This window comes from Venustampulla echinocandica (genome assembly GCF_003357145.1).
Source record: "Venustampulla echinocandica strain BP 5553 chromosome Unknown scaffold_8, whole genome shotgun sequence".
Lineage (NCBI taxonomy): Eukaryota > Fungi > Ascomycota > Leotiomycetes > Helotiales > Pleuroascaceae > Venustampulla > Venustampulla echinocandica.
The window spans coordinates 777513-802648 of NW_022474213.1; the positions used below are offsets into that span (position 1 = coordinate 777513).

The 25136-nt window shown below is 49.7% G+C and overlaps 9 protein-coding genes across 9 annotated transcripts; 4 read left to right on the plus strand and 5 right to left on the minus strand.

The window, feature by feature from the left end:
• Positions 1–666: 666 nt before the first annotated feature.
• BP5553_08625 (Uncharacterized protein) lies at positions 667–2059 on the minus strand (the record flags this gene model as incomplete). The annotated part of the gene is made up of 2 exons (XM_032017248.1): positions 667–1533; positions 1595–2059. The coding sequence occupies 2 exons, from the start codon at positions 2057–2059 to the stop codon at positions 667–669; spliced, it is 1332 nt and encodes a 443-aa protein (XP_031866679.1).
• An 849-nt stretch (positions 2060–2908) lies between these two features.
• Positions 2909–4008, plus strand: BP5553_08626 (uncharacterized protein; the record flags this gene model as incomplete). The annotated part of the gene is made up of 2 exons (XM_032017249.1): positions 2909–2941; positions 3031–4008. The coding sequence occupies 2 exons, from the start codon at positions 2909–2911 to the stop codon at positions 4006–4008; spliced, it is 1011 nt and encodes a 336-aa protein (XP_031866680.1).
• Positions 4009–4343: 335 nt separating this feature from the next.
• BP5553_08627 (Cytochrome b-245 heavy chain subunit beta) lies at positions 4344–6246 on the minus strand (the record flags this gene model as incomplete). The annotated part of the gene is made up of 5 exons (XM_032017250.1): positions 4344–4435; positions 4511–5314; positions 5364–5776; positions 5830–6084; positions 6146–6246. 5 exons carry the CDS (start codon positions 6244–6246, stop codon positions 4344–4346), a joined length of 1665 nt encoding a protein of 554 aa, XP_031866681.1.
• Positions 6247–9262: 3016 nt separating this feature from the next.
• On the plus strand, positions 9263–14184 carry BP5553_08628 (Myosin-1; the record flags this gene model as incomplete). The annotated part of the gene is made up of 7 exons (XM_032017251.1): positions 9263–9360; positions 9712–9805; positions 10281–10496; positions 10571–10616; positions 10670–10725; positions 10774–13744; positions 13796–14184. 7 exons carry the CDS (start codon positions 9263–9265, stop codon positions 14182–14184), a joined length of 3870 nt encoding a protein of 1289 aa, XP_031866682.1.
• A 471-nt stretch (positions 14185–14655) lies between these two features.
• Positions 14656–16156, minus strand: BP5553_08629 (Palmitoyltransferase PFA4; the record flags this gene model as incomplete). The annotated part of the gene is made up of 2 exons (XM_032017252.1): positions 14656–15604; positions 15663–16156. 2 exons carry the CDS (start codon positions 16154–16156, stop codon positions 14656–14658), a joined length of 1443 nt encoding a protein of 480 aa, XP_031866683.1.
• A 110-nt stretch (positions 16157–16266) lies between these two features.
• On the plus strand, positions 16267–17208 carry BP5553_08630 (Protein kinase-like; the record flags this gene model as incomplete). Its single annotated transcript, XM_032017253.1, has 2 exons — positions 16267–16433; positions 16497–17208. The coding sequence occupies 2 exons, from the start codon at positions 16267–16269 to the stop codon at positions 17206–17208; spliced, it is 879 nt and encodes a 292-aa protein (XP_031866684.1).
• A 1899-nt stretch (positions 17209–19107) lies between these two features.
• On the minus strand, positions 19108–19794 carry BP5553_08631 (uncharacterized protein; the record flags this gene model as incomplete). The annotated part of the gene is made up of 1 exon (XM_032017254.1): positions 19108–19794. One exon carries the CDS (start codon positions 19792–19794, stop codon positions 19108–19110), a length of 687 nt encoding a protein of 228 aa, XP_031866685.1.
• A 262-nt stretch (positions 19795–20056) lies between these two features.
• On the minus strand, positions 20057–21291 carry BP5553_08632 (uncharacterized protein; the record flags this gene model as incomplete). Its single annotated transcript, XM_032017255.1, has 4 exons — positions 20057–20116; positions 20189–20697; positions 20746–20927; positions 20984–21291. 4 exons carry the CDS (start codon positions 21289–21291, stop codon positions 20057–20059), a joined length of 1059 nt encoding a protein of 352 aa, XP_031866686.1.
• A 1397-nt stretch (positions 21292–22688) lies between these two features.
• BP5553_08633 (Purple acid phosphatase) lies at positions 22689–24632 on the plus strand (the record flags this gene model as incomplete). The annotated part of the gene is made up of 4 exons (XM_032017256.1): positions 22689–23271; positions 23325–24062; positions 24118–24310; positions 24458–24632. 4 exons carry the CDS (start codon positions 22689–22691, stop codon positions 24630–24632), a joined length of 1689 nt encoding a protein of 562 aa, XP_031866687.1.
• Between the last annotated feature and the right edge of the window lie 504 nt (positions 24633–25136).

Below are 25136 nucleotides of genomic sequence, written 5' to 3' on the forward strand. Positions count from 1 at the left end.
GATCAGAGAGCTAGATTAATTAGCGGAATTGCTTTTTTATACATGCAAGTATGAGTGTAAATGAATTGATTTTCCATCCCCTATATAAATAAAGGCTTAACCAGTTTACGTCCACTTGTAACGTATTTGGGAAAGGGGGTTTGCGGTGTCGCAAGCCGTGCCAAAAGGAAAATATAATATGTATGTATGGGTCTCTTTTACAAGACAGGAACTCGGCGGATGAAGATGAAAACAGTGCGCTGCAGAGTAGAGAAATAACATTTCCTATTCCACACCTCATCAACACTATATAAGCTACCTAGTACAGGCGTTACGCAGTTAGGTATGACTTTAAAAGAACTTCAAGGATTTCATATTCATTCATCTCGAACTAATCATGCAGCAAAGAAGGGGCCCAATAAGGCAGTTTATACGTAACCCATCATCCCAATTTGAGTATCTTACTGCTATGATAGCAACAAGCTTACTTGCTTGGCCAGCCAGTAATTCATGTTCATGCAGTTATACGACAGACCTCTGACTGTTCTCGTAACTGCGTAAATGCACTTCTCTCTCACCCTCTCGCGCTATTTGCGTGGGTGCCTATCTCATCCACTCCGCACGTCCGTTTTCATTCACACTTATATATGTTCATTCCCCTTTCTGCTGGATGGCGGCTGAAACCCCCTAACTCAGCAACTGCTCAATAGCCCCCTGCACACTTCCACCACTACGTCTCAAAGCCTCCACATTCCTGTCAAAATCAAAGAATCCCATATCGTTCAGCTGCCTCAGTTGCTCTGCGTATCTCTCCTCGGGTGGTCTCGTGTCGGCAGGTGGTGGGGGACTTGCTGGGTTACCAAGGCCAGGAAATCCTCCAGCAGCACCAGCTCCGCCTCCGCCTTGCAACATTTGCATAGCCTGTTGCATGGCTTGTTGTTGCATCTCTGGGCTCATGGGAGGCAATCCTGGGATTTGGAAGGGGTTTGCTCCGCCGGCTCCACCAGCTCCAGCGCCGCCAAAGAGAGATGCAAAGGGGTTTGTTGCCGCGTCCCCTTGGCCAGTGGGGGAGGCACCTCGATCTGTTGAACCAGGAGCTGGGGGTGAGGTTGCAGGCATTCCACCAGGGCCGCCGAAGAGTGATGCAAAAGGATTTCCTCCGGCTGCCCCTCCGGCCCCCGGGTTGCCTAGCATCGCAAAGGGATTGACGGGCGGCGCGTTGGCCTGGTCTGTAGTGGCATTGCTACCAGCTGGCCCACCTGGTGTTGTATCCGTGACACCTGGGGCTGGGAATGCACTCGCACCTCCGGCACCTCCCCCCATCATTCTCCGAATTTGGGCAGCCTGTCTCAATGCTTCTGGGTTTGTCATCATTCGTCGAAATTCTGGGGATTGGAGCATCTGTCGAGCCTGCGGGTTGTTGCTGAGGCCTGGAATGGATTGGATCATCATATCAACCATGGCTGGGTTGTTGAGGGCCTCATTGAGAGTTTGTTGGATGTTGGGGTCTTCGAGCATTTGGGCCATGGCATCCTCGCTAGGTGGTGCACCCATCTGTGAAGTTGTTAGCTACTTTGCATATTACAGAGAACTTTGGATTTGGAGAGATACATACTCCACCATCTGCGCCAAACATGTCTGCTCCCGGAAGCGCCATATGTCCGGCATAGCGAGCACCAGTCAAGCCAGCTAATGGGTTGTTGGCTGTGCCAGCCGCCATATTGGTAGGCACACCGGGTGCTGCTCGAGCAGTTGAACCGACGCCAGCAGCAGCAGCGCCCCCAGCGGCAGGATTCTGTGCAATATTGCTTTGGGCGCTCTTGACCATGTGTATCGTATTGCCAGCCTTGATATTGTATTTGCTCAGCGCATCCTCATTCTTCATAACGCGGCCCGAGTAGATCAGTCGCTGCCTATCCGCAGGCACCTTCTCGTACTCATCGCCAGATAGCTTGTTCTTCAAATCAAGCACTGACGCAGATGCGGACATGGTGATGGAGTGGTTGCCATCGCTGGAGGTCTTGACCTTGAAGGAGATCTGGGGATCGGCGTCCGCGACATTGGCTTCTTCTGAGGCCATCTTCCTGGGCGTTGCTTGTCCTGGTATCGCTCGATAGTGGGTGCGGCAACGTAAGATGTAGGCTTTGGATTGGATCAAATAGATGGTGTTGAGGTTTTAGGCGTTGCGTAAGAGTCGTTTGCTCCCAAGTAATGTGCCGATATGACGCTCAGAACCCCTGTTGGATTGAGGCAACCAGGGTTTATGTGCACGAGACAATCAACCGATAACCGTTTGATATCTTATTCTGACTTTCTTTGTCTTTCTACTTTATATTGAAGTTGAATGTCTCAAATTGCTTAGGACACTTGCGAAGTTGAGAAGTTGCCCCCAGGCTGGCTCAGCCTGCTGCTCCGCACTTCCATGCCTATCTACGACCTTCTCAAGCCACATACGAGCCTCTATTACTACTGTGCAATATATCGCCGGTAGCCTTGTGTCTGTGTCCTGCAATTAGGCCTCCAACAACTCTATCTGACAAGTAGGGAATAGCTAACAACAACCTTAACTAGAGATCACTGAGCTGTCTCCTTTCTAGTATTCCTGTTTGGTCCTGCAAGTTACTTTGTAATCAGTTCCGAAAGAGTCTTTATCGGCGGCTATCACAACCCACGTGACCCCGGCCCCTGTCCCTCTCTAGGCCGAGGCTTCGGTCTTTCCCCGCGGAAGCCTTTCGGATGTTGAGAGAGCAACAAGGCAAACTCCACATATAACTTTATATACCCGCCGCATTTCTGTCTTTCTGTTCTTGTTTCCCTTTCCATTGCTCAATCTATCGTTTTGATTTCGCAGTCTCGTTCTTATTGACTGTTGTACTATACCAAACCTCCACATATAATCAATTGATATTCCATAGCTACGAAAGCCAAGATGCGTGGAATACAGGTCAAACAATACGTGAAGGTTGGTTACCCCCCCCCCCCCCATTACCCTTCTCAACCTCTCTTTCCGCTCATTAAAGCTCCATTATCTAAATCTAACCCATATTTCAGGGCCCTTCCGAGCTCCAAGTCACCACGCTCCCTGATCCAGTCCCAGCCCCAGACCAATACCTAGTCGCCATCCACGGCAGCGCAACAAACTTCTTCGACCTCCTCCAAATCGCCGGGAAATACCAGCATCAACCCCCCCTCCCTTGGGTCTCAGGTTCCGAATTCTCCGGCGTGGTCCTCCAGGTTCCATCCAACACACAAAACCGCAAATACAAAGTAGGAGACAAAGTCTTCGGAGCCTCTCAGGGCGGATACGCGACGAAGGTCGCCGCAAAGGAAGAGAACCTGAAGCCTGTCCCTGAGGGATGGAACTTCGTCGAAGCAGCGGGTCTGTTCGTCACGGCGCCGACCTCATACGGCGCACTGGTGACACGCGCGGGGGTTAAGAAGGGCGACTATGTCCTTGTTCACGCTGCGGCGGGAGGCGTTGGGTTGGCTGCTGTGCAGATCGCGAAGGCATACGGTGCAACTGTTATTGCCACCGCAGGAACAGCACACAAACTTGCCATCGCGAAATCCTTCGGCGCCGACTATGCGCTTGATTATAGCGACCCCAACTGGCCGACCCAAGTCAAGAAGCTCACTCCCAACGGGAGAGGTGTGGATATCGTCTTCGATCCCGTTGGCTTAATCGACAAGAGCACCAAATGCATAGCGTGGAATGGACGCTTGCTGGTTGTTGGCTTTGCCGCGGGGAGTGTCGAGAAGCTTGCGCTGAATAAGGTGTTATTGAAGAACATTAGCATTGTGGGCATTCATTGGGGAGCGTATACAAATAACGAGCCCGAGGCGATTGAGCCTGTGTGGAACGGCCTTTTCAAGTTAATTAAGGAGAAGAAGTTTAAGCCGACTGTATTCACGGATAAGGAATTCGTGGGCTTGGAGAGTGTGCCGGAGGCGTTGAAGACACTGGGGAGTAGGGGTACTTGGGGGAAGGTCGTGGTCAAGGTGCCACAGGACGGGCAGAGTAAGATATAGAAGCTGGGATAGCTGGCATTTGGAGTAACAATTAGACTAAGGAGATTCTGCATCAATGACACTATGTCAACGTACTCGGGTTTACATGACAAACGGTCCGTTTCTAAGGGGAGAATATGAAATCTTATGAATGGAACATTAGATGTCCTCAAAGAGTTATTAAGTATTGGCAGTAATCATACGTAAGGTATCTTTAATTTCCTGTGCTTATAGTAAGGAATCACTCATCTGTGTCATCACCACATGATACATACGCCACAGTAGTAGCTCGCGTCGCAAAAATGCATCACGCCATGGTCCAGAAATCCCGAAGAAATATACAGTGATTTATATACTTAGAAATGCTCTTTCCAGAATGAGAAATTGACCTCGTTGGACGTGGCCCGCTTGCATGCCTTCTTGATATCTCTCGCTGCGACGTTGGGTCCTATTTTTCCGTGTGTTAGTGCCAATGTTCAATATGATGGTTGGGGGGAAGTTAGGAGGGTTGGATGGAAGATACCACAGAAGTAAACGCCGACGTTAGTTCGCATATCTCCTTCCAATCCACTCAAGTACGAGCGATCCAAGATCCCATCACGCATACCCTCAAACAATCTCGAGAAGTCCGGACGGCCGAAATTGGTTCGTGTCTTCAGTTCAGTGAGTGGATCAACGGCTGCGCCCACGCTGTTGAGAATGATGTTCTGTGTAGTATCTGCATCAAGTTTTTGGGTCAAGTAGGTGTGGATGCGCAAGAACTCGCTGCCCCTGCTGCCCTGTTGGTTGGCAGCTTCCTGGCTTTGGGCTTCGAGGGAGGAGAGAAGGATCTGGAACCACTCGAAGGACGTGGTGTCCTTGCAGACCCAGATGAATTCGACACGGCGGAGACGGGTTGGTGGGTTAGGACCGTTGCGCATGTGCCAGATGTTCTTAAGGATAGAGGCCCATGGTGTGACACCAATACCAGTTCCGATAAGTACAGCGATTTCGTTATTGAACACGTCCTCAGCAGGCGCTCCGTAGGGTCCGTCAATGCGGAGGGCTGGCATCTCCTGGCCGTTCTGTAGAGCCACTTCGTACATGCCGTTGGGGTCAACACCATCATATTCTTTGGACTGTGCGGGACCCGCTCCGAGAGCATTGCCTAGAGTCCGAGTGAAGTCTCCAACTTGTCGAACGTGCACGGAGATATACGGGTCGAATGGGCAAGAGGTGATGGTAAATGGATGCCATTGCTGTTTTGACACTGAAGGGACATTCAAGAACAGCCATTGACCCGCCTTGTACTTCATGGAAGGCTTGGTGAACTGGATTTCCATGGCATCTTTTAGGTTGTCAGTCTGGTACAATAGCCAAGAGGTCGAGTTACTCACCATAAGGATGACGGACGACTCTAATAATCTTTGTCTCTCTTCTTGCACGGATCTCTCGGTAGACTCGCTCGGCGAAGTAGAGTCCGCCTCCCCAGAGCTCCCATCGCCAGCCCTCGTAGCCAAGGCAATGGTTCCAGAAGTTGTCGTGGTCACCGATAGGGGAGAACGGAGCTGTGGTGTCGCGCACGAAACACCCTGTAGCATGGGTATAAAGGCCGAGCATGAATGGAATAAAGAGATGATGGGTGTACCAGAACGTCTCGAAAGATTGCTGGCGGATCTTCGCATGGGCTGTTGTATACATAAGGAGCATGCATAGAAGCATGATGTGGCCGGTAATTCCACCAGCTTGAGCATAATGAATCTGGATCGCGGTGACCGGTCGGATTTGAACCTTCTCAACATTGTAAAAGCTACATTTTGTTAGTATCTCGTTAAATCGCAGGTATCTAGGTAGGGGACTAACTTGACATAATGTGCAATGGTATGGACGGCCGCCCAGAACGCCAACGAATACGCGACCTGTCGATGGAACCATTGCGACTCATCCAACGGCAAGAACCGGATCTTGGGTCTGACATATCTCAACATGTTTCGGCACATAGGCAGCAGAATCATGGCCCCATCCACACTCATAACTAGACCTGCTCCTCGCGATATCCAGACTGAAAATGTGAGGGTATTCAAACCCGCAAGCCTCGGGTCCCGGCTTTGTTTGAGCCTATAGAGAGCTGTTAGAAACACCATTGACTGTGCTGGTATACGGGAGGGGGTGTCCATACCATCCTATGGCGAAAAGCGCAATATGGAAGCCATGGAATAAAAAGTTGAATAACAACTTCGTTCCTCGTGTCTGCGCCTTGAGCTCACTCATAAACCCCATCCTGCCCGTATGGTTCCTTGACAGCTTCCTCGAGTGCCAAAGGTATTATTAAATGTCGACCAGCGACGGTACCGACGTGAAAGTCGCGGGCGTCGAAGGCTCGCTGTGCGGATCGAACGTGTATTAAAAACTGTATTGAACTGGCACTGCGACTCGAACCCCAAGTAAAAGAATGAACATCCACCTAGGAAAGAAGGAACTGAGCCAGCAGGAACGGTAGGTGATGGGATGGTTAAGGGTGAAAAGCTTAGCTGCTAAACCTCCTCAAGTGCAGTTGGCCGAACGCGATCCCAGGGTGCTTTTGGGGTCGAGATATAACGCCGGGTACCTGGCAACCGCAAATGTACTACCGTGGTCTCCGGCGCTCGTGCGGGGAATCGCTATGTGATCGGATATCACCAGTTCCATGAAACTCGGCGGACGTTCCTGACAGGCTCAGGCTCCGCTTAGCAAGGGCCCGTCCTGTGTTACTATTAAATCACTGTCTTCGGAGGCTTGTCATCTGAGCTTGAGCCGGTAGGGTTGGGGGCGAACTGGAGGCTTAGCCGTTGCAGATGGTTTCGGCCGCTGGGATGGCCGTATTAGATCGCTCCAAAATCTGGAAAATCGGATGCGAGCACAGGGTCCTGTCGCTGTCCGATGTCAAAACTCAAGACTCAAGGGCTTGTCAGTCTTGAAGGGGGTGTTTGAGACGTGGAGCGTAACAGAGGACGCGGTCTCAGACACAACCAGCCGGGACGGGGACCGTGCAGTTGCGATTAAGCTGGTGTTTTGGGGAATGCGCTGGGGGGACGAAGTTGCAGAAGTCTGAGAAATCGTACGATTTTTTCTGATCGTACGTGGAGGGGGGCAGAATGGCGAGATTTTGTATATAAGAAATGGAATTCAACGTCTTGGTTCAGGCAGAGGAGCAGAGCAGTTCATATCTGCGATAAACAACACCACCAACTAGACGAGAAAGGCTGCGGTGCCTGGCGGCCACTCCCACCGCAGTCCCACTCACTGCTGGTCGACGCCCCGTCGGGCTCCCGGCGCTTCGTGTCATCAGGGATTCGTTGATTCGGGACACCACAGTTGGGGACAGTGGGAGCGGTCTTGCCAGCCAACCGTTCGCCAATGAGCCGGCAAGTCACCTTTCCACGCATCGCATGAGGAGGAGAGCCTTCGCGATGCTCACTCACTCCTCAATCACGGGGAAGAAAGGCAAAGGGGACAAAATCTGCAGCAATGGTGGTGCAACACGCTCCTGGTTGCATCGGACGCTCGGGAAGAGCATAGCATGCCGAGCGTGCGAGGTGGGATTCTCTTCTCTCAGACCTTCAGGAGAATCCATCCATGGTGGAAATCTCAACGGAGGGTGACATCTCCGGAGTGGAATAGCCGGGCGTTGGGGTCTTGGAGGCTTGGGGACCATCAGATCCAGGCGTTTGAAACTTTCGCATTATTGTTGCGGCGGTTAGCGCGTGCGAGTGATGCGTGGGATTCGTTTCGACTTGCCGCATCCTGTGCGACAGCGGATGGGGGAGGGAGTCCGAGGACTATCAGACGGTGTTGGAACTTGGAAATCAACAAGAGACGGGGAGCCCAATAACGCTGCGTATAATTGCTGCAATAATACTCGAGCACTCCGTAGTATCCGACGTGATGATGGTGATGTGAACCAGACGACGGGATAGGCGCTTTCAGTTGGAACTTGGCTCTCAGGGCCCGGCGCTACAACTGCCCTAGTGGACGCTATTGAGTTGCGCCCTGCATATTCATATCTTGGCCATCAGATTGAAGCAATCAGACAATAATCCAGTCGTGATATCGCAAGTCGCAAGGGCGGAGAACTTTGCCCTCGTATCGCACGAACCCCAACCTGTGTGCGAACATGATCTTGAGCTGGCGCTGCTCATTAGATCATTAGCACATCAGCTCAACTATCCAGTCCCCAGCCAAACTGCACACTACCTCCGTAGAGGGAAAGTTCGAGTGGTGTTATCAGGCGGTGACGAGAATTCTAAATATAGACTTAATCATCTGTCTGTCCTCTACAGTTGGTTATCCAATAGGGTGGTGCTGGAGAGCGATATGTATAAATTTAAGGATCGAGATCTACGGAGTAGAAGCATCAACTCTTGGAAAGAATCCCGAAGGTCTGATTTGGGGTGTCCATTAGCTGATAATTCGACTGATGCTGTTTTGTATTTTCCTGAGTAACGATCCAGCGTCAAGGATTGCAAAACCAAAAGCCCCGTCAAATTTAGGATCGAACATGCTTGTCTACAGAGTATGTATGTCTGACATTTATCGCTTGGTGGTCATGTAACTTCAAGGAGTTTCTGAAGATAGACGGACTGTTAAGAATGTCCTCATGCAAGAAAGCTAGTATTCAGAGAAGAGGATGCAGATATGCCTTGCATAGCGGCCGATGGCCCGGAAAGATGTTGGCGCCTGAATTAAGAACATGGAAAAAGAGACGTGTGTGGCCAATCACAACCATTATGCTTTGGAACCTAATCCAATAGCAAATTTCTGAGCACTTGTACGGTACAGAAAGCTAACTCTATCACGTCCCTGTGATAGAGGGTGGCACAACAGACTCTCTTATTTACAAAGGCATCAAATTCTCCGAATTACGCTCAAGTACACTATTTACTTGAGTCATCAACGGGCACTAGACTCGCTGAGATCTTATCGTCGAGGAGATATGTGTTCGTGGTAGGGTTGAGAAACGATGAGATTCGGTAGAGATGGGCATTTTACTGTTATGGCTAAGATTGGGGTACCGTTATTAAAATTAGGAGAAATAAAGGACGGAAATAACTAGGAGCATATATATGAGGTGCTAGGCCCACTCAAGAAGAAACACTGGATTTAACAACAATGTTGTAAGCTCCACAAGTTCATATATTCTTGGTAGTGGGTTCAGCCAAGTGAACTGGATGTGGTAAAACGAGGTCAAATAATTTGCTAGTACCGTAAAAAGTACACCACGAATTCAAATGTATTCTAGAGAACCTGACTTGCCGAAATGAATAGCAGGAAACCGAGACAAGAGATATACTATATCCAACATTGGCAAGGTGTTCTGTATAGACAACTAGAATGGAAGAGATCTGGATGGTTCATGTAGGTCGTACTAACAAAATGGAAGCACAATCTGTGGCAACCTAACTTATGATAGAAGCTTTGATCTGGACACGAGCATAAAGACAGGACCCCGTTCATATAGGCGTATATCTATACTTGAAAGGTTGATGGCTTGACGGTGTGTAATAGACAGCTTCATGACTTGGGCAAAGAAAGAAAAATGATAACCGTGGCCAATTGTGCGTAGTTGTTGCAATTAATGATAGCTATAAGTGCAAGAGAGCTGGAACTCGCAACGCAAAATAAGCTTAATCCGTGAATCTGGCCCCCCCAGCGGAATTCTAGGGATTTTGACCTGGACCGACCGCATTCACGGACACGCCGTCCTAGTCGACCAATCAGAGTTAGCGAAGCGCTTCTCTTCGAGGACTGCCGCGAGGAAGAACCGGCGAAGATAAACGCAGTGGTGGCGGAAATTGAATACGTATATGGATGCGTGGCAAGTGTAGAACGAGGCTGAGGGTGACGCAAGCTTGCGAAGAAATTGACTCGGAAGTGTCTGAGGCTGTGATCCCTTAATACTGAGCTCGGAGCGGAACAACGTTAACGCGGGCGGCATCCGCATCCGCCGCCAGGCTGGCTCTCTGGGATCTGAGGCGTTACAACCGTGCCCCAATACCTCAAAATCCACCAACTCAACCCCATCTTCCTATCGGCATTACGATTTCACGCTTGCAACGTTACTCTCTTGACGAGACTTGGTTCTCTTCTGCAATCGCTCGTTTTCCCTTCTTTACATGCTACTGGAGATAGCGAAGTCGCCGGTCGTCGTATTCAACTCGGGCGCATTCTGGACTGGTTACCTGTAGGGGGTAGGCATCGAAGATGGTATGGCAATAATACCTGCGAGGTGGAACACAATCCGGTAGAGTTGGCTGACGAATTTTTTATTGAAATAGGGCATCAGTCGACGCCCAAAGGGGGACAAAGGGGCCAACAAGGCGCAAGATGGAGGTCGGGGCGGCGGGGGCAGTAAGCCAAACATCAAGAAGGCACAGTTCGATACAACGAAGAAGAAGGAAATCGGAGTGTCAGATCTTACTTTGATCAGTAAGGTCACCCCCGACGCCATAAACGACAACTTGAAGAAGCGCTTTGAGGCGGGGGAAATATATGTAAGGATAACCAGCACTCGAGAGGCCAACCTCGAGGCTTCATCATGGACGATGGCATGCTGACTTCTGCTTAGACATACATTGGACATGTGCTGGTTTCTGTCAATCCATTCCGGGACTGTAGGTAGCACCCGCCAACCAGGAGAGAATATACGGTGCTAACTTGGATGTAGTGGGAATCTATACACAGCAAGTCCTGGACAGTTATAAGGGCAAAAATAGGTTAGAGGTTTGTTGATGAACCGTCCACCTAGCCTATTCTTGCTGATAAACGTAGATGCCACCTCATGTGTTCGCGGTCGCAGAAGCTTCCTATTATAACATGAATGCTTATAAAGAGAACCAATGTGTCATTATTTCCGGAGAATCGGGGGCGGGGAAAACCGAGGCTGCCAAACAGCTCATGCAATACATCGCCAATGTTTCTGGAGGCAGTAATTCCTCAATTCAGAAGATCAAAGACATGGTTCTTGCGACCAACCCTTTGCTGGAATCTTTCGGGAACGCGAAAACCCTCCGAAACAACAACTCGTCCCGTTTTGGGAAATACCTCCAGTTGCAATTCAACGCGCAAGGAGAGCCGGTCGGAGCAGACATCACAAACTACCTGCTAGAAAAGTCTAGAGTGGTTGGGCAGATCGCAAACGAGCGGAATTTCCACATTTTCTATCAATTTACGAAGGGTGCTTCCCAGACCTACAGGCAGAACTTCGGAATACAGACACCAGAGACCTACCTGTACACAAGCCGATCGAAGTGCTTGGATGTGGATGGGATCGACGATCTTGCGGAATACGAAGACACTCTTAACGCTATGAGGGTCATTGGGTTGTCGCAAGCTGAACAAGATGAGATATTTAGGATGTTGGCTGCCATATTGTGGACTGGCAATATTCAATTTGTGGAGGATAAAGATGGATATGCTGCAGTCTCAGATCAATCGGTCGTCGATTTCTTGGCTTACCTCCTTGAGGTCGAACCTCAACAGATTGTTCAAGCTATTACTATCCGAGTCCTCACCCCTCGAAATGGCGAAGTCATAGAGTCTCCAGCGAATCCCTCACAAGCTTTGGCTACGCGAGACGCACTGGCAAAATCAATCTATAACAACCTCTTCGATTGGATTGTTGAGCGGGTAAATGTCGCATTGAAGGCTCGCGGGACAACAGCCCACTCCATTGGCATTCTGGATATCTACGGATTCGAGATCTTTGAGAAGAACAGCTTTGAGCAGCTGTGCATCAATTATGTCAATGAGAAGTTGCAGCAAATCTTCATTCAACTTACATTGAAGACGGAGCAGGAGGAGTACGCCAGGGAACAGATCCAGTGGACGCCTATCAAGTACTTCGACAACAAGATTGTGTGTGACTTGATCGAAGCCACTCGACCTCCCGGTGTGTTCTCAGCAATGAAAGATGCTACGAAGACTGCGCATGCAGATCCTGCTGCATGTGATCGAACCTTCATGACGGCCATCAATGGGATGTCGAATCCCCATTTGACTCCACGACAGGGCAACTTCATCATCAAGCACTATGCTGGTGATGTCGCTTATACTGTGGATGGAATTACGGACAAGAACAAAGATCAACTGCTCAAAGGTTTGCTTAACCTCTTTAGCCAGAGCGGCAACCAGTTCCTCCATTCCTTGTTTCCCCACCAGGTCGACCAAGATAACAGGAAGCAACCCCCATCTGCCGGAGACAAAATCAAAGCTTCCGCAAATGATTTAGTGGCGACCTTAATGAAAGCCCAACCGTCTTATATCCGTACGATCAAGCCGAACGAAAACAAATCACCCTCCGAATATAACGTTCCGAACGTCATGCATCAGATCAAGTATCTCGGTCTACAAGAGAACGTTCGGATTAGGCGTGCTGGCTTTGCGTATCGCCAAACGTTCGATAAGTTTGTGGAGCGATTTTATCTTCTATCCCCCCAAACATCCTATGCTGGCGACTATACATGGACGGGAGACTCAAAGTCCGGGGCGAAGCAAATCTTAAAGGATACCAGTATCCCCCTAGAAGAATTCCAAATGGGTGTGACGAAAGCATTCATCAAAGCTCCCGAGACCTTGTTTGCGCTGGAGCATATGCGAGATCGATATTGGCATAATATGGCCATTCGCATTCAGCGAGTCTGGCGAGCATTTTTACGTATTCGTATCGAGGCGGCCACTCGCATCCAGAGAGTATGGCGGAAAAAGAGAGTTGGTGCCGAATTTCTCGCACTCCGAGACAAAGGTCATAGAGTTCTTCAAGGCCGGAAAGAGAGAAGAAGATTCAGTCTTCTTGGCTCGCGGCGATTCATGGGCGATTATCTCGGTGTCAATGCTACCAGTGGCCCTGGGGCTAGAATTCGCAATTCAGTTAACCTCCCAGCCAATGAGCAGGTGATATTCTCTTGTCGTGGCGAGGTCCTGGAGACCAAATTCGGACGCTCAAGTAAACCAAGTCCCAGAATCCTGTTGTTAACTCGGAGCAAGTTCTACGTTATCAGTCAACATCTTGTGAATAAGCAAGTCCAGGTCGGCATTGAACGGGCTATTCCACTGGGTGCCATCAAATTCGTCAGCACATCAACTTGTCATGACGATTGGTTCTCTTTGGGTGTAGGGTCCCCCCAAGAACCAGATCCGCTACTGACCTGTGTTTTTAAAACCGAGCTCTTTACACATCTACAATCCGCCATGCCTGGTGGTGGATTTAGTTTGAGGATCGCAGACTCGATTGAATATGCCAGGAAACCCAACAAAATGCAGATAGTCAAGGTGATGAAGGATTCGACTGTACGAGAGGATTTCTATAAGAGTGGAGCAATACATACAACCCAAGGGGAGCCACCAAACTCAGTGTCCCGCCCAATGCCCAAGGGCAAGCCAATACCTGCGAAACCGTTCACTAAAGGCCGACTTATCAAACCCGGCGGGCCGGGTGGCCGTCCTTCCAAACTGAGCAGCACGACTAGAAATACCAAACCGGTTTCTCAGTCGCATGCGCTTGCAGCTCCCACAACGCGAACTGTGTCCCATCCAATTGCAGCAGCTATTCCGAGCCATACTAGAAATACTCCCTCATCTTCTTCTGGCCGATCTGTACCTCCTCCTCCACCGCCAGCTCCGCCAGCCGCACCACCGCGGGAACCACAATATCGCGTCCTGTACGACTTCAACGGGCAAAGTTCGAATGAGGTCACCTTGAAAAAGGATGATCTTATCACAATCATCCAGAAGGAGAACAATGGTAAGCAGTCCCGTCTACATGAAAATGATTATCATCTAACGTTAATAATAGGTTGGTGGCTGGCGAAAACAGCATCCGGACAAGGCTGGGCACCCTCAGCATACCTTCAGGAAGAAGCGCCGCCGCCACCCCCACCCGTCGCTCCCGCCGCCAGACCCATGCCTCCACCGCCTCCCATGGCTAAAACAAACGGTACAAATGGCTCGGCAGCGATCCGGTCAAAGCCTACACCCCCTACTCCTCCTGCGAAGAGACCAGCTGCGGGTCGAAAACCGGCGCCACCTCCAGCGCCACGTGATTCGGGCATGAGCTTGAATGGAAATGGCACCGATAGTGGGCGTAGTACGCCTACGCCGAGCTTGGCTGGAGGATTAGCGGAAGCCTTGAGGGCTAGACAGAGCGCTATGCAGAAGGGGAGGGATGACGAGGATGATTGGTAGGGGTACTGGTGCTGAAAATTATCTTTCATTCTTGACAACAAGTTTTTGGGGTTTGTGACTTGAAGTGAGCAATTAACGGGCGAGATGATGCTATAGACGAGTGATACTGTATGAGTCATGTTTGCTTCTTCGGCGACTCAGCGTTTGATGGTTGCTTGAGGTTATACCATAGCATCGGGTTGGGCGATGGCCGAATAGGATAGTAGTAGGCCGTGGACATGTCGGTAGAACGATGCTATGCACAGTGGTAGACTACGATGGATTCATATAGAGAATTTAACGCTAGCTATGTGTATACTTGGTGCTGATATGATCAAGCTACGTACCTGTGAGATAAGTGGGCTTCATCAGTGTGAGGGTATGCGATGTTGAGCATTTATAATGGCCCTAATCCCCTACAGCCCATTTCCCGCCGAAGCACAGCGACCTGGTTCTGATATTGGTATTTATACAATGCAGATAAACCGAAGACTATCTATCTATTTCTTCATACATCCTGCTTTTTCTTCTTCGTAGCAACTCCCCGAGGGGTACATCGTCATCGTCGTCTTCTTCAACCTCCACCGTCTCTTCGTCAACGCCAAAATCCCTCAGCCGCTCGCCCTCCGAATTCCTCCATCCATCTTCATCATCTATTCCTTCCTCGTCGTACCCGCTATCTTCTTCATCATCGTCATCCTCATTGTCATCATCAGGCTCTTCATCTCTGATAGGCATCCCGCGACGGGCAAAATCATCCTCTTGTCTCCGTCTAAAAGCTTCTTTCTCTTCCTCTACACTCCCATACACCCTCACCTCCAGTTTTGGAGGTGGAGGACGTGGAGCACGATACATCTTCTCCGGGTCTTGTGGCGGCCAAATCTGTCCTTCATCCTCAAAGCCATTGGTTTCCCAACTCCCCGCACTCTCCACGCCCAGCGTTCCCGAAAATGGCCAAGCCCATAATAAAATATTGCCCGTCCCCATCCCCTGCACAATATTACTCCAGATGCCGATATCATACGGGAACTCCATCTTCTGAACCGTAACCTTCATCCCTCCATTCGCATATACCCAACCCCCATTCCTCCTCGCTCTGCTCACCACCGATTCATGTCTTTCCATCTCCCAGCTCTCAATCATAGTCATATTCATCGTTAACCCATATACCACACGCACCAACAAAATAGTGAGTATAAGAAGCGTAAGGCTATTAACTAGAAGGAGGACAAGCAGGTGTGCGAGAGCCCAAATGGGTGGGCCGAGGTATGCCGGCAGGTCGCGGTTGTCCCAGATGAGCATCGCGCGTGTAACTAGGTGGTAGGCTAGTATGGACATGCTGATGACGGCGTAGAATATGAAGCGGATGAAGTGGGGGAATGTGGTGTGCGAGACGCAGTTGGAGGTCCAGGGGCAGTGGTGGTCCATTTTGGGGATGCATCTGAAGGCCGAGGAATCAATATTAAACGATGGAGCGGTAGAATTGAGGAGGAACATACCGAGCGCATTTCTTGCAGTGATGAGCCCGCGGTGGCTTTATTTTGTTGCATTTCTTGCACCACCGCTTTGCCATTCCCTTCCTCCCCTGCCCCATCCCTTCATGCTGATCGATTTTGTCGTCATTCGTAGCTCTATCGCCATCGTTCACCACAACCTCCTTCTCATCCCCTACCCACCCCTTCGGACCTGGGTCAACAGTACATGCTTTATAGTAGCACCACCAAATCGCCAGCACACAGACGTTGAAATAGATAGATTGTCGCCGATTCAAAGGCGCTGGGTCGATGTGGTAGAAGAGGTATTGGGAGGTGTACGATAGGAAGGAAATCAAAGCGGTGACGGCAGGTATTGCTAGGTCTTCGAGGCCTTGTACACCACGGAATGGCAAACGAATGACCGCCATCCGAACGGTAGTGATTAGTTGTCTATTATCGTAGTTGTTGTCGTAGACAGGCGCAGCCTTGCAGCCTCGTCTCGTCTCTCCTGCTGGCATTTTCCCGGGGCGTCCGGCCTTCGGGCGGACTCCTCTCCGGCCACGACTTAACCCTCGCCAACAAACTAAACATCTTCTTGGCTCACTCACTACTAAGTTGACGATGCGCCATGGAGAACATCGGGTCTACGAGCACCATCGAATTAGTCCGGCCCGGAGTCGTTCTCAAGCAGCCGATAATCTTCAAGACCAAGGGCCTTGCCGACAAGGTCGACCTCTGCTTTTCTGTTGAGCCACTTATACTCGAAAAACTAGGACACCACCCCAGGATTGTGGAGTAAGTTTATCAGGTAGGTATAGATACTAGTACGCGCTTATGAGTACGGTATTGAATTATTAGATATCTAGGAAAACAAGGCCGCGGCCTTCTGCTCGGCCAAGCAAGCCACAGCAATCTCCAGGTGTATATCGACAACCATCCTTCGACTGATCTGCGCCAACGTAAAATATGGTGTCGACAGTTGACCGAAGCTCTCGCCTATATTCATAGCCACGGCGTAGTTCACTCAGATCTACGCCCCAAAAACATTCTTGTCCATGAAACTAGCCCAGGATCGCGAGATTTAGTCCTCTGTGACTTTGGTGGATCTACATGCGATGAACTGGGTCTAGATGGAGGTTGCCTCCCTGACGGCCCTTTCTACAGCCCTACCTTCGGGGTTCAGTCTACTCCGGCTCTGGATATATTCGGCCTCGGCTCTCTTTTTTACACCATCCTGACGGGATATTGGCCTTATAGATCCTGCCCTGGGCCCCCTGAAACAATTGACGAGAAGATGGACTACGAGAAGGAAGTTGCCCAGGCTTTCCATCAGGGAAAATACCCTGATGTGACCCAAGTAGTGGGAGGCAGCGTGATTTTGGGTTGTTGGATGAAGCAATATTTGTCGGCTGAAGAGGTTCTGCTTGGTCTAGATAGGGAAATGCCGATTTCTGAAGACGCTGCGGATATAAAGTACGCTGGCCATATTTCAATGTTCTTACTAGTAGCAATTTCTGTTACGGTCCTGATTGCTTCAACATATATAATTATACGGCGACTACCACGATGAGCGGGGGAGAAGGTTCGACCTGAGAGCTAATTGACTGCTCTGCTATACTATCTTGCCCCAAAAACATCTCATCTCAAATTTTCAAAGACAGGTACGTAAGTAAAGCTTGAGCTGCCCCTTCTACACGACCCTAGAGGCATCCCACTGTAGGCTTTTCTGATAAACTCAGTAAGTAACTGAACAACTGACAGAGCTAGCCATACCTTTCTAGCCGTTAACCCAAATCGGATGCTGCAGGCAGAGGTACTGAGGAGTGGAAATGAGAAGAGGGAGAGGAAGCTTGCAGGATAGGTGAGGGAGGATTAGTTAATGAATTTGGTAGACGGCGGGAGGGAAAATGAGGGAGTGTGAGTTGGCTCTCATAGTTGCTCATACCCCCAGGTTTCCAAACTACCACCAGACATGTCTAGTGTCGCATTACCTGATTGTTCTGAAGCTCATAAAATACATTACTGTCAGCCTCAGGGCAGCTGCCAAATGTGTCCTTCATTTCAGGTACCTGTGACCTGTCACTTAGCTCATACACAGCTCTACTATCCGCTTCTGCGCGCAACCCAAACGTGTCTTTCATCTCGTATACTTGATCAGAAGCCAGGTGCTTTTGGCGGTAGCGGTAGATAATCCATGCGAAATGGGCTATTGCGATGACTGCGAGGGGTACAGCAACACCGACAGCAATGGCAGGAGTGTGGCTCTTTGTGCTGCGAGTAGATTTGGAAACAGTATTTGTAGGCACAGAGTCGGTCTTATTGGCTAATCTAGTTGTTTGGGTCGCGGTAGGAGAATAGCCTCTGTTTATAGCACATAACCCGCTTGAGCAACAACTGTAATTAATAAGGGCATCATCACGAAATTAATTCTAGGAAAGCCGCCTAAATTCATGGTGTGATGTTGTAGATAAGCTACGAAGAATCTAGACACAATTGAGAGATCTTCGAAGATAAAAAGATAAAACAAGAGGTTGAGAGGTGATACTACATTTCTCAAATTCTAGACAAGGCGTTTTTCAGGAAACATAGCTAGAGGTGTGTGGGGTTGGCTCATCGTTATAAATAGGTCAGGCGAACTATCGACCTTGGGATTATATAGCTTGAGAGGTGTAGATCTTGAAGTGGCGCAGGCGTCAGCTCAAGCACACAATGCATGGTTGATTAGTTTCAGTATCAGCCAAAGAATATAAGGGTTGCAGAAACGGAGACTACGCATTTTCATTGGATCATGGGAGCATCGCACAGCAGCAGCAAGAATTTGACAGGCTGACCAGTCGTATTAAACGCCCGAGGCTGCACTAGTCTGCAGTGGCTGGAAGAGCTGTATCCAGGAAGCCGCTTGTAGAGGCTCAGAGAATGACCAAATCACGGTATGTAGACCGTCCTACTGCAGGATGGTAGATACGGTTGCAGTGTGGCCTGGAACCTAGGAGATTGAGTACTGCTTCTATGGCTCCACTGTGGCCGAGGTAGAAAACCGTAGGAGAAAATGCCAGCCATATCGGTGATGGAGCGACGAGTTCCTCGGAGCTTGAGAGCACCACTCTATTATGTCTCTTCTCGTAAATGTACCGAACTTCTTCACGCACTTGAGATACGTCGGATAGGTTGACCGGTAGTGTCGGCGACCTTGTGCTAACTGTTGGAGTGTGTTGCCGCGTTTGTCAGTTGTTACTGATCTTCCTGCGCAGTCCACGCGAGTGCTCTTGGGTATTTGATGTGTTTTGGACGTTGTGGGGTATTGACGGGGGATGGCGGGTACGAGAAGCTTCGTGTAGGAACGCCTTTGTGCGTATCGAGGCGGAGGTAGGACCAGCTGTTGGGCTTCGCAGAAGGGAAGTGGCCATCGATTCTTTGTGAATTTGAGCAAGTTGATCCACACCAATAAATGACCCCCATTAGCATATGATCAATCTATTGGACCCTGCAAGAGTACTTGCTCGGAGTGTGGTGTATGTGATTTCTTAATGCGCGAACTCCGTCGTGTGCCAGTTCCCCCATCCGATTCTGGAATTGGCTTTTGCACTTTGGGTGACCTTTTCCAAGTGTTACCGGTGCTACCTCGCTTTCGACCCTTTGATTTGCGCTCCCGGAGCTCCCGGAGCTTGTTGATAAGTACCGGAAGACAGTTTGCGAAGAAAGTCTCCAGGCTGTGGATACTGTGCGGGTCAAGAAAGGAGTGATACCAGGATTTCGACAATTCCTTGTCCTGGAAGAGCTTAAACCCAGTCCCTATAATCTCGTACGCTGTATCATCGAATTTCTCGCGAGACTGGGTGCTCTTCTCTTCCATGATACTCCCCACTTTGGACTCTACTTTGGACTCAAACTCCTCATCCGCTGGATTTATCTCGCCAGCCACCTCGATCAACAGTCCATAAAAGAAATCCTCGTGCATCCGCGGCAGACTTTCATAATTGTACTTGCGGTTCCACGCCTCGGCCCGGTCCTTGGATATCCCATGGCGAGGCAGTTTATCTTCGATCGGGGTAGTGGGGGCTTGAGTTCTAGGCTGTAGTGTTGTTGATGACGCAGGCTCTAGTATCGATAATGACGGTGGGCTGGTGGGCGTGAGCTGCCTCTGCCTGGCATTCATAGTGATTGCCGTCCTTAGGCTGGCAATTGAACGAAGTGGTGCTGAGTTTGGAGGCTGATGTATGTTGCCTGAACTGGTGATGGAAAAGGCCGAGGTCGAGAGTACGGTTGCGGGGGTACGTGTTTGTTTATGATGCAGTGATGTTTGCTTCTGATAAATTAAGGTTACTGGAGCGGCCCGTACTCCGATATCTCGCCAGGTCCGCGAACATCGGCCAACCCATTTTGCTCCTGGAGAGCAATGAAGTTTAACTTGGTCCCCTCTATGTGACAGATACAGTTGTCGTGACATGAATATTTGGCGGCCTGGCGTCCTCCAGCTCCTACCCAGATTCGACATGTAAGTAAGCGCTCGATAGGAGCGTAACGGGGAGGTGTAAAAGGAGCAAACTCACGATCATCCTCTCTTCATCACTCTCATTCCCATACCGACTCTTCCCAACCCACACACTACTTTGCACAGGATCTCCAGACTGGAACCCATCCGAGCCCAGATCATGGCTCCTCGAAAGATTGCCTCCAAGCCCTCTCGCAGACTTCGATACAATGTAAGAATCCGGCAAGTATTGCGCTCCGGCCCTCCCTCTTTTTCGTCCCTTCATTTTCAAGAGTCCATAGATCGTGGGCGCATTGGCGACGAATGCAGCGCAGATGATCTCGACGTTAGCAACATTGTGCGATTGGCCTGATCTGTGAAAGAGAACAACGTTCAAGAGTAGTCGTGTAAAAGTCACTGCAACAATTGTCAAGCCAACGAGAAAGAGCCCCACGAGGCGGAGGCGATCCATCAAAGGGCGCTTCATCCTGATGAGCTGAGGAAGCGGGAGTACAATGAGCATGAGATCGGTGGCTATGTTGAAAGCCGAAAATACTTCGAGTTGGATAATGCCTTTCGCACAGGTTCCTATTTATTGTAAGTTTATATTCACCTGAGGATGGTGAACTTCCGCACCTGGGTCAGGCACCACTTGATAGTAGAGCTTAAAGGGGTGGCATTCCGTGAATGTGACGATGAAGACGACCAAAAATGTTACTCCCAAAGTTGCCCAGTAGAATTTAAGGACTCGCTCGAACAGAATGCCGTTCAGCAGGTGTTGCAGAACGCACATTATCACACATTTCTGAAGCCAAGTGCTAGGAGCAAAAAGTTAGTACGCAGAATATCCCGAGTCGAGTTTTGAAATCCTCACTATACTGCGTAGAAAGCCCGATTGACAATCGTTAATTTGGCTCCAACCTCGTGTTGATAGATGACTGCAGGAGTGAACGTTGTTGTCTGTCGATCAGCCGGGGTAAAGCTGTTGGTCCCCCAAACCATGGCAACGTGAATGACAGCTCCTCGCAGCAAGATAGACACAATGGCTCCAATCGTAAAGTAGTCACCGAGAGAAACTGGTTGCCGTCGATATTGTTTCAGTATAAGTCGCAAGAGCATGATGGCGGCAGCTCCTCCAGTGAGAAACCAGAGGACCAGAAGCTCGACGTTCAATTCGTCCATGGTTGTAGCCGCAGGGAGTCAACGTGAGAGAAGAGACTCGTATGAACAGTATTGCAATCGAACAATTTGAGCATGTGGCTTTCATGCAGCCCCTAGGGGCACACGATGGAAGATGGAAGATACAAGATACAAGATACAAGGCCCGCGATGAAAGGGTATATATCCGAGAGCTAGAATTTCGAATTCCAGAGGAACGTGGGAAGCTGTCTTGACCGCTGCACCATTGCAATCTTCAACACGGTAAAGACGACAGTTCTGGACTTTAAGGGTTCCATCTGCATAAGGCCTGCTTTCCTTCCCTTACGAGCTAGGTCTTGCTTGCCGTCTTGACTCGGACTGCATGATCGTCGCCGTACCTTGCGCCTTAGGCCTGTCTCCGTGGCCTTCCCCGTTTCACAGGTAAGTCAAGTCATGGTCGCTGCTTGTGCCATGTTCTTGGTCTCTGTTCCTTGCACAGCGGACGATTCGGCATGTGAAGCCAAGCTTTCTCGTTCTCGCGGGCATCTCCCAGCCAGCGCAATGATTGCGTGAGTCGGGAGGCGGAGCGAGGTGGGTACAAGGACGGAGCAGTTAGGGTTATTAGTAATACTTATTGGCACTAGAGGGGAGGGGGTCCACATCCCCGGGTCGCTTGCTTGCCCTGGGAACTACTAGTACGAAGTAGGGAGGAAGTAAACAATAAAACTGTACTAGTAGCTCCGGCATGCTATGGATTCGTCGTTGTTGCTTGGATGTTTCCTAACTTGCTACAGTACTGTACGGAGTACTCCGTAGCGCCATTAACCTTACTTCGTACCGCGCGACGTCCAATCGGATTTGTATTTGAAGGTCCGGTGGGTGTGGTCTGATCCCCACGTTTACATGGTTATTTATAGGGCCATAGATAGTACGTACTCCCCCCCCCCCCCCCCTTTAATTACTTGTAATTAGGGGGGGGGAGAGTAATGAACACTAGTAATAAGCCGTACTCGTACGGAGGTACGAAGTACGACGTACAATAGTACGTTCTGTAGATGCGCCGAGGCGCAGGCCCTAGATAACGTGCAAACAAGCTTCAAGAACTCCAACCCCTCGCTTGATTCTAAGAAAACAAGCAAAGTCGTTCCCGCATTGGCACTATTGGCACTGGCACCGGCCTGAATAGGGGCAACTCCATAGGTCGCCTGCGGGAGCGGAAAGGCGCGGCCAAGAACGACTAGCGGATGGCGGGGTGGAGGGAAAGTAGCTACTGTAGCTGCTGTAGCTGCTGTAGCTACTGTAGCTACTGTAGCAAGGTATAAAATTCGGGTCATGGTCGTTCCATCTTCCAAAGAACAAGCCCGTCTCTTCCATATCTTCATTGCATTGGCTTCAAGTTCGAGCTCAAGGTCAAAGGGCAGACGATGAGATACTTCAAGATGCAGCCTTTAGCAGTTCTCATCGACATCCTCGCCATTTTGGGGATGTCGATGCCATGCAGTGCAACAGCACCTCCCACCACACCACCTCCCACCACTTTGACCAACGGCACCATCAATTCTCAAGTGCGCCTCGCATACGCGGGGAATACGGGCATGATGGTCTCATGGAATACTTTCGTGAAAGTTGCGAAACCAAGAGTGTATTACGGCCTCTCGCCATACCTACTCCTATTTGTTGCGCAATCGACGGTCTCGGTAACATACAACACCTCGCTCACATACAACAATCATGTACCGCTCAATCATCTGCTCCCAGACACCGTGTACTACTATCGTCCAGACCCACTGCTTACGGACGATTCGACCACGGTGCCATACTCTTTCCGCACCAGCAGACGCCCCGGAGATGGGACTCCATATTCAGTTGCGGTGACCATTGATATGGGTACGATGGGTCCAGATGGATTGAGTACAACTGCAGGGGCTGGGGTGAGACCCACCAATGTTCTGGGTCCAAATGACAACAACACGGTGCAGTCACTGACCGCAGTGGTCGATTCGTATGACTTCCTCTGGCAGCGTAAGTCCCCGTCCGAGCCTGAACTACATAAAAAAACTAACCAAAAAATCCAGCTGGAGATATGGCTTATGCCGACTATTGGCTCAAAGAAGAGATCCAAGGATTCCTTCCTAATATTAGTATCGCGGAAGGCTACAAGGTATACGAGTCTATCCTGAATAACTTCTACGACGAAATGACGCCTATCACAACCAAGAAGCCCTACATGGTTGGACCAGGAAACCACGAAGCAGACTGCCTCGTAGGTACACAAACTGATACGTCACGGCACATTACGTATAATGATAGTATTTGTATGCCAGGCCAAACCAACTTCACTGGTTTTATCAATCATTTCCGTATGCCATCAGCACAAAGTGGAGGGACGGGAAACTTCTGGTACTCGTTTGATCATGGAATGGCGCATTATATCCAGCTCGATACAGAAACCGATCTTGGTCATGGCTTTATTGGTGTTGACGAGCCGGGTGGAGCCGGGGGCCAACATTCGGGACCTTTCAGTAATATCATGAATGCGCAGACGACATGGCTGAAAAATGATTTAGCGGCTGTGGATCGGCAGAAGACGCCATGGGTGATCGTTTCGGGGCATAGACCTTGGTATCTATCCTATGCCAACGTGTCGAAGACAATCTGCTGGCCTTGCAAAGATGTCTTCGAACCGTTGCTGCTGGAATATGGTGTCGATCTTTACATCTCGGGACACGCGCATGTGTATCAGCGATCGGCTCCGCTTGATAATGGGGTTATTGACCCGAATGAGTTGAACAACCCAAGCGCTCCATGGTACAGTAAGTAATCCCCCAGCCCCATGCTGTCTCAGCCAGGCCAGCTAATCTTTCGCAGTAACCAATGGCGCAGCAGGCCATTACGATGGTCTTGACTTCCTCGCAAGTCCCGCACAACCCTATCAGCGCTTTGGTCTCGATACAAATGATGGCATCTACGGATGGTCCAGGCTTACATTCCACAACTGCACACACTTGACACACGATTTTGTGGCGTCAAAGAATGGGACGGTTTTGGACAGAGCTACATTGTACAAGAATCGAACTTGCACAGTGACGACGCCGAGGAGCTTGTAGATGGATGAAATTGTAAAGTTTAATATATATATGTCCATATACCCATTCTTTAGCGGAGTGGCGAAATTGAGGACTGCCTGCTAAGTTTTTATGGAATACAGTCTTGATTGTGACTCTCTTGGGGATGAGCTACCCAAAAGAGAAACCCGTTGTCTGGCATCATTTCTCATTGCATTATCTCCCTCTGATGCCGTAAAAGGATCACCTGGTTGCAAGAAGAAAGATCCGAGAAGCTCTACCGAGAGTGCTGGTACTATTGGAGCAGCTGAGGTGTAAATAATGTATAATCCAAGTATCTGAAGGCTCATGCACACGAGATCTTGAGTGATAATGAAACCGGCCACGTTATCATCTCAGCCCTCATTAGTATCGACTGCACCCACAAATGAAGCAACCCTGGGATTAAAATGTTGCTTAATGGTGTTAATGTGGGAGGAGATGAAGAGGACGAGGTCGCTGTGTTGCAAAATTGGCCCCATGCTAGGTGTCAAATTTAGACATGCGCCGGGGGAGATTCCTGCTTGAGATTGCTGCTTGCCAGAGAAAAATGGGAGTACAACTTGAAGGCCTTGGGTTTTTTATATACGTTTCAGGATTTTCAAACCGGATCATCAGCCGGCTCAAGATCCTGCAGTGGGCTTAAAATGACATGAAAATATGAAAATTCCGGCTTGATGGGAGTGAGACAATGGCACATGCTGTGTTTCACCGAGCTAGCCCATACTAGAGTTTGAAGACCAGCCTTCGCGTCTCCTCGAAATGCTCCCTCAGCCAATCTAG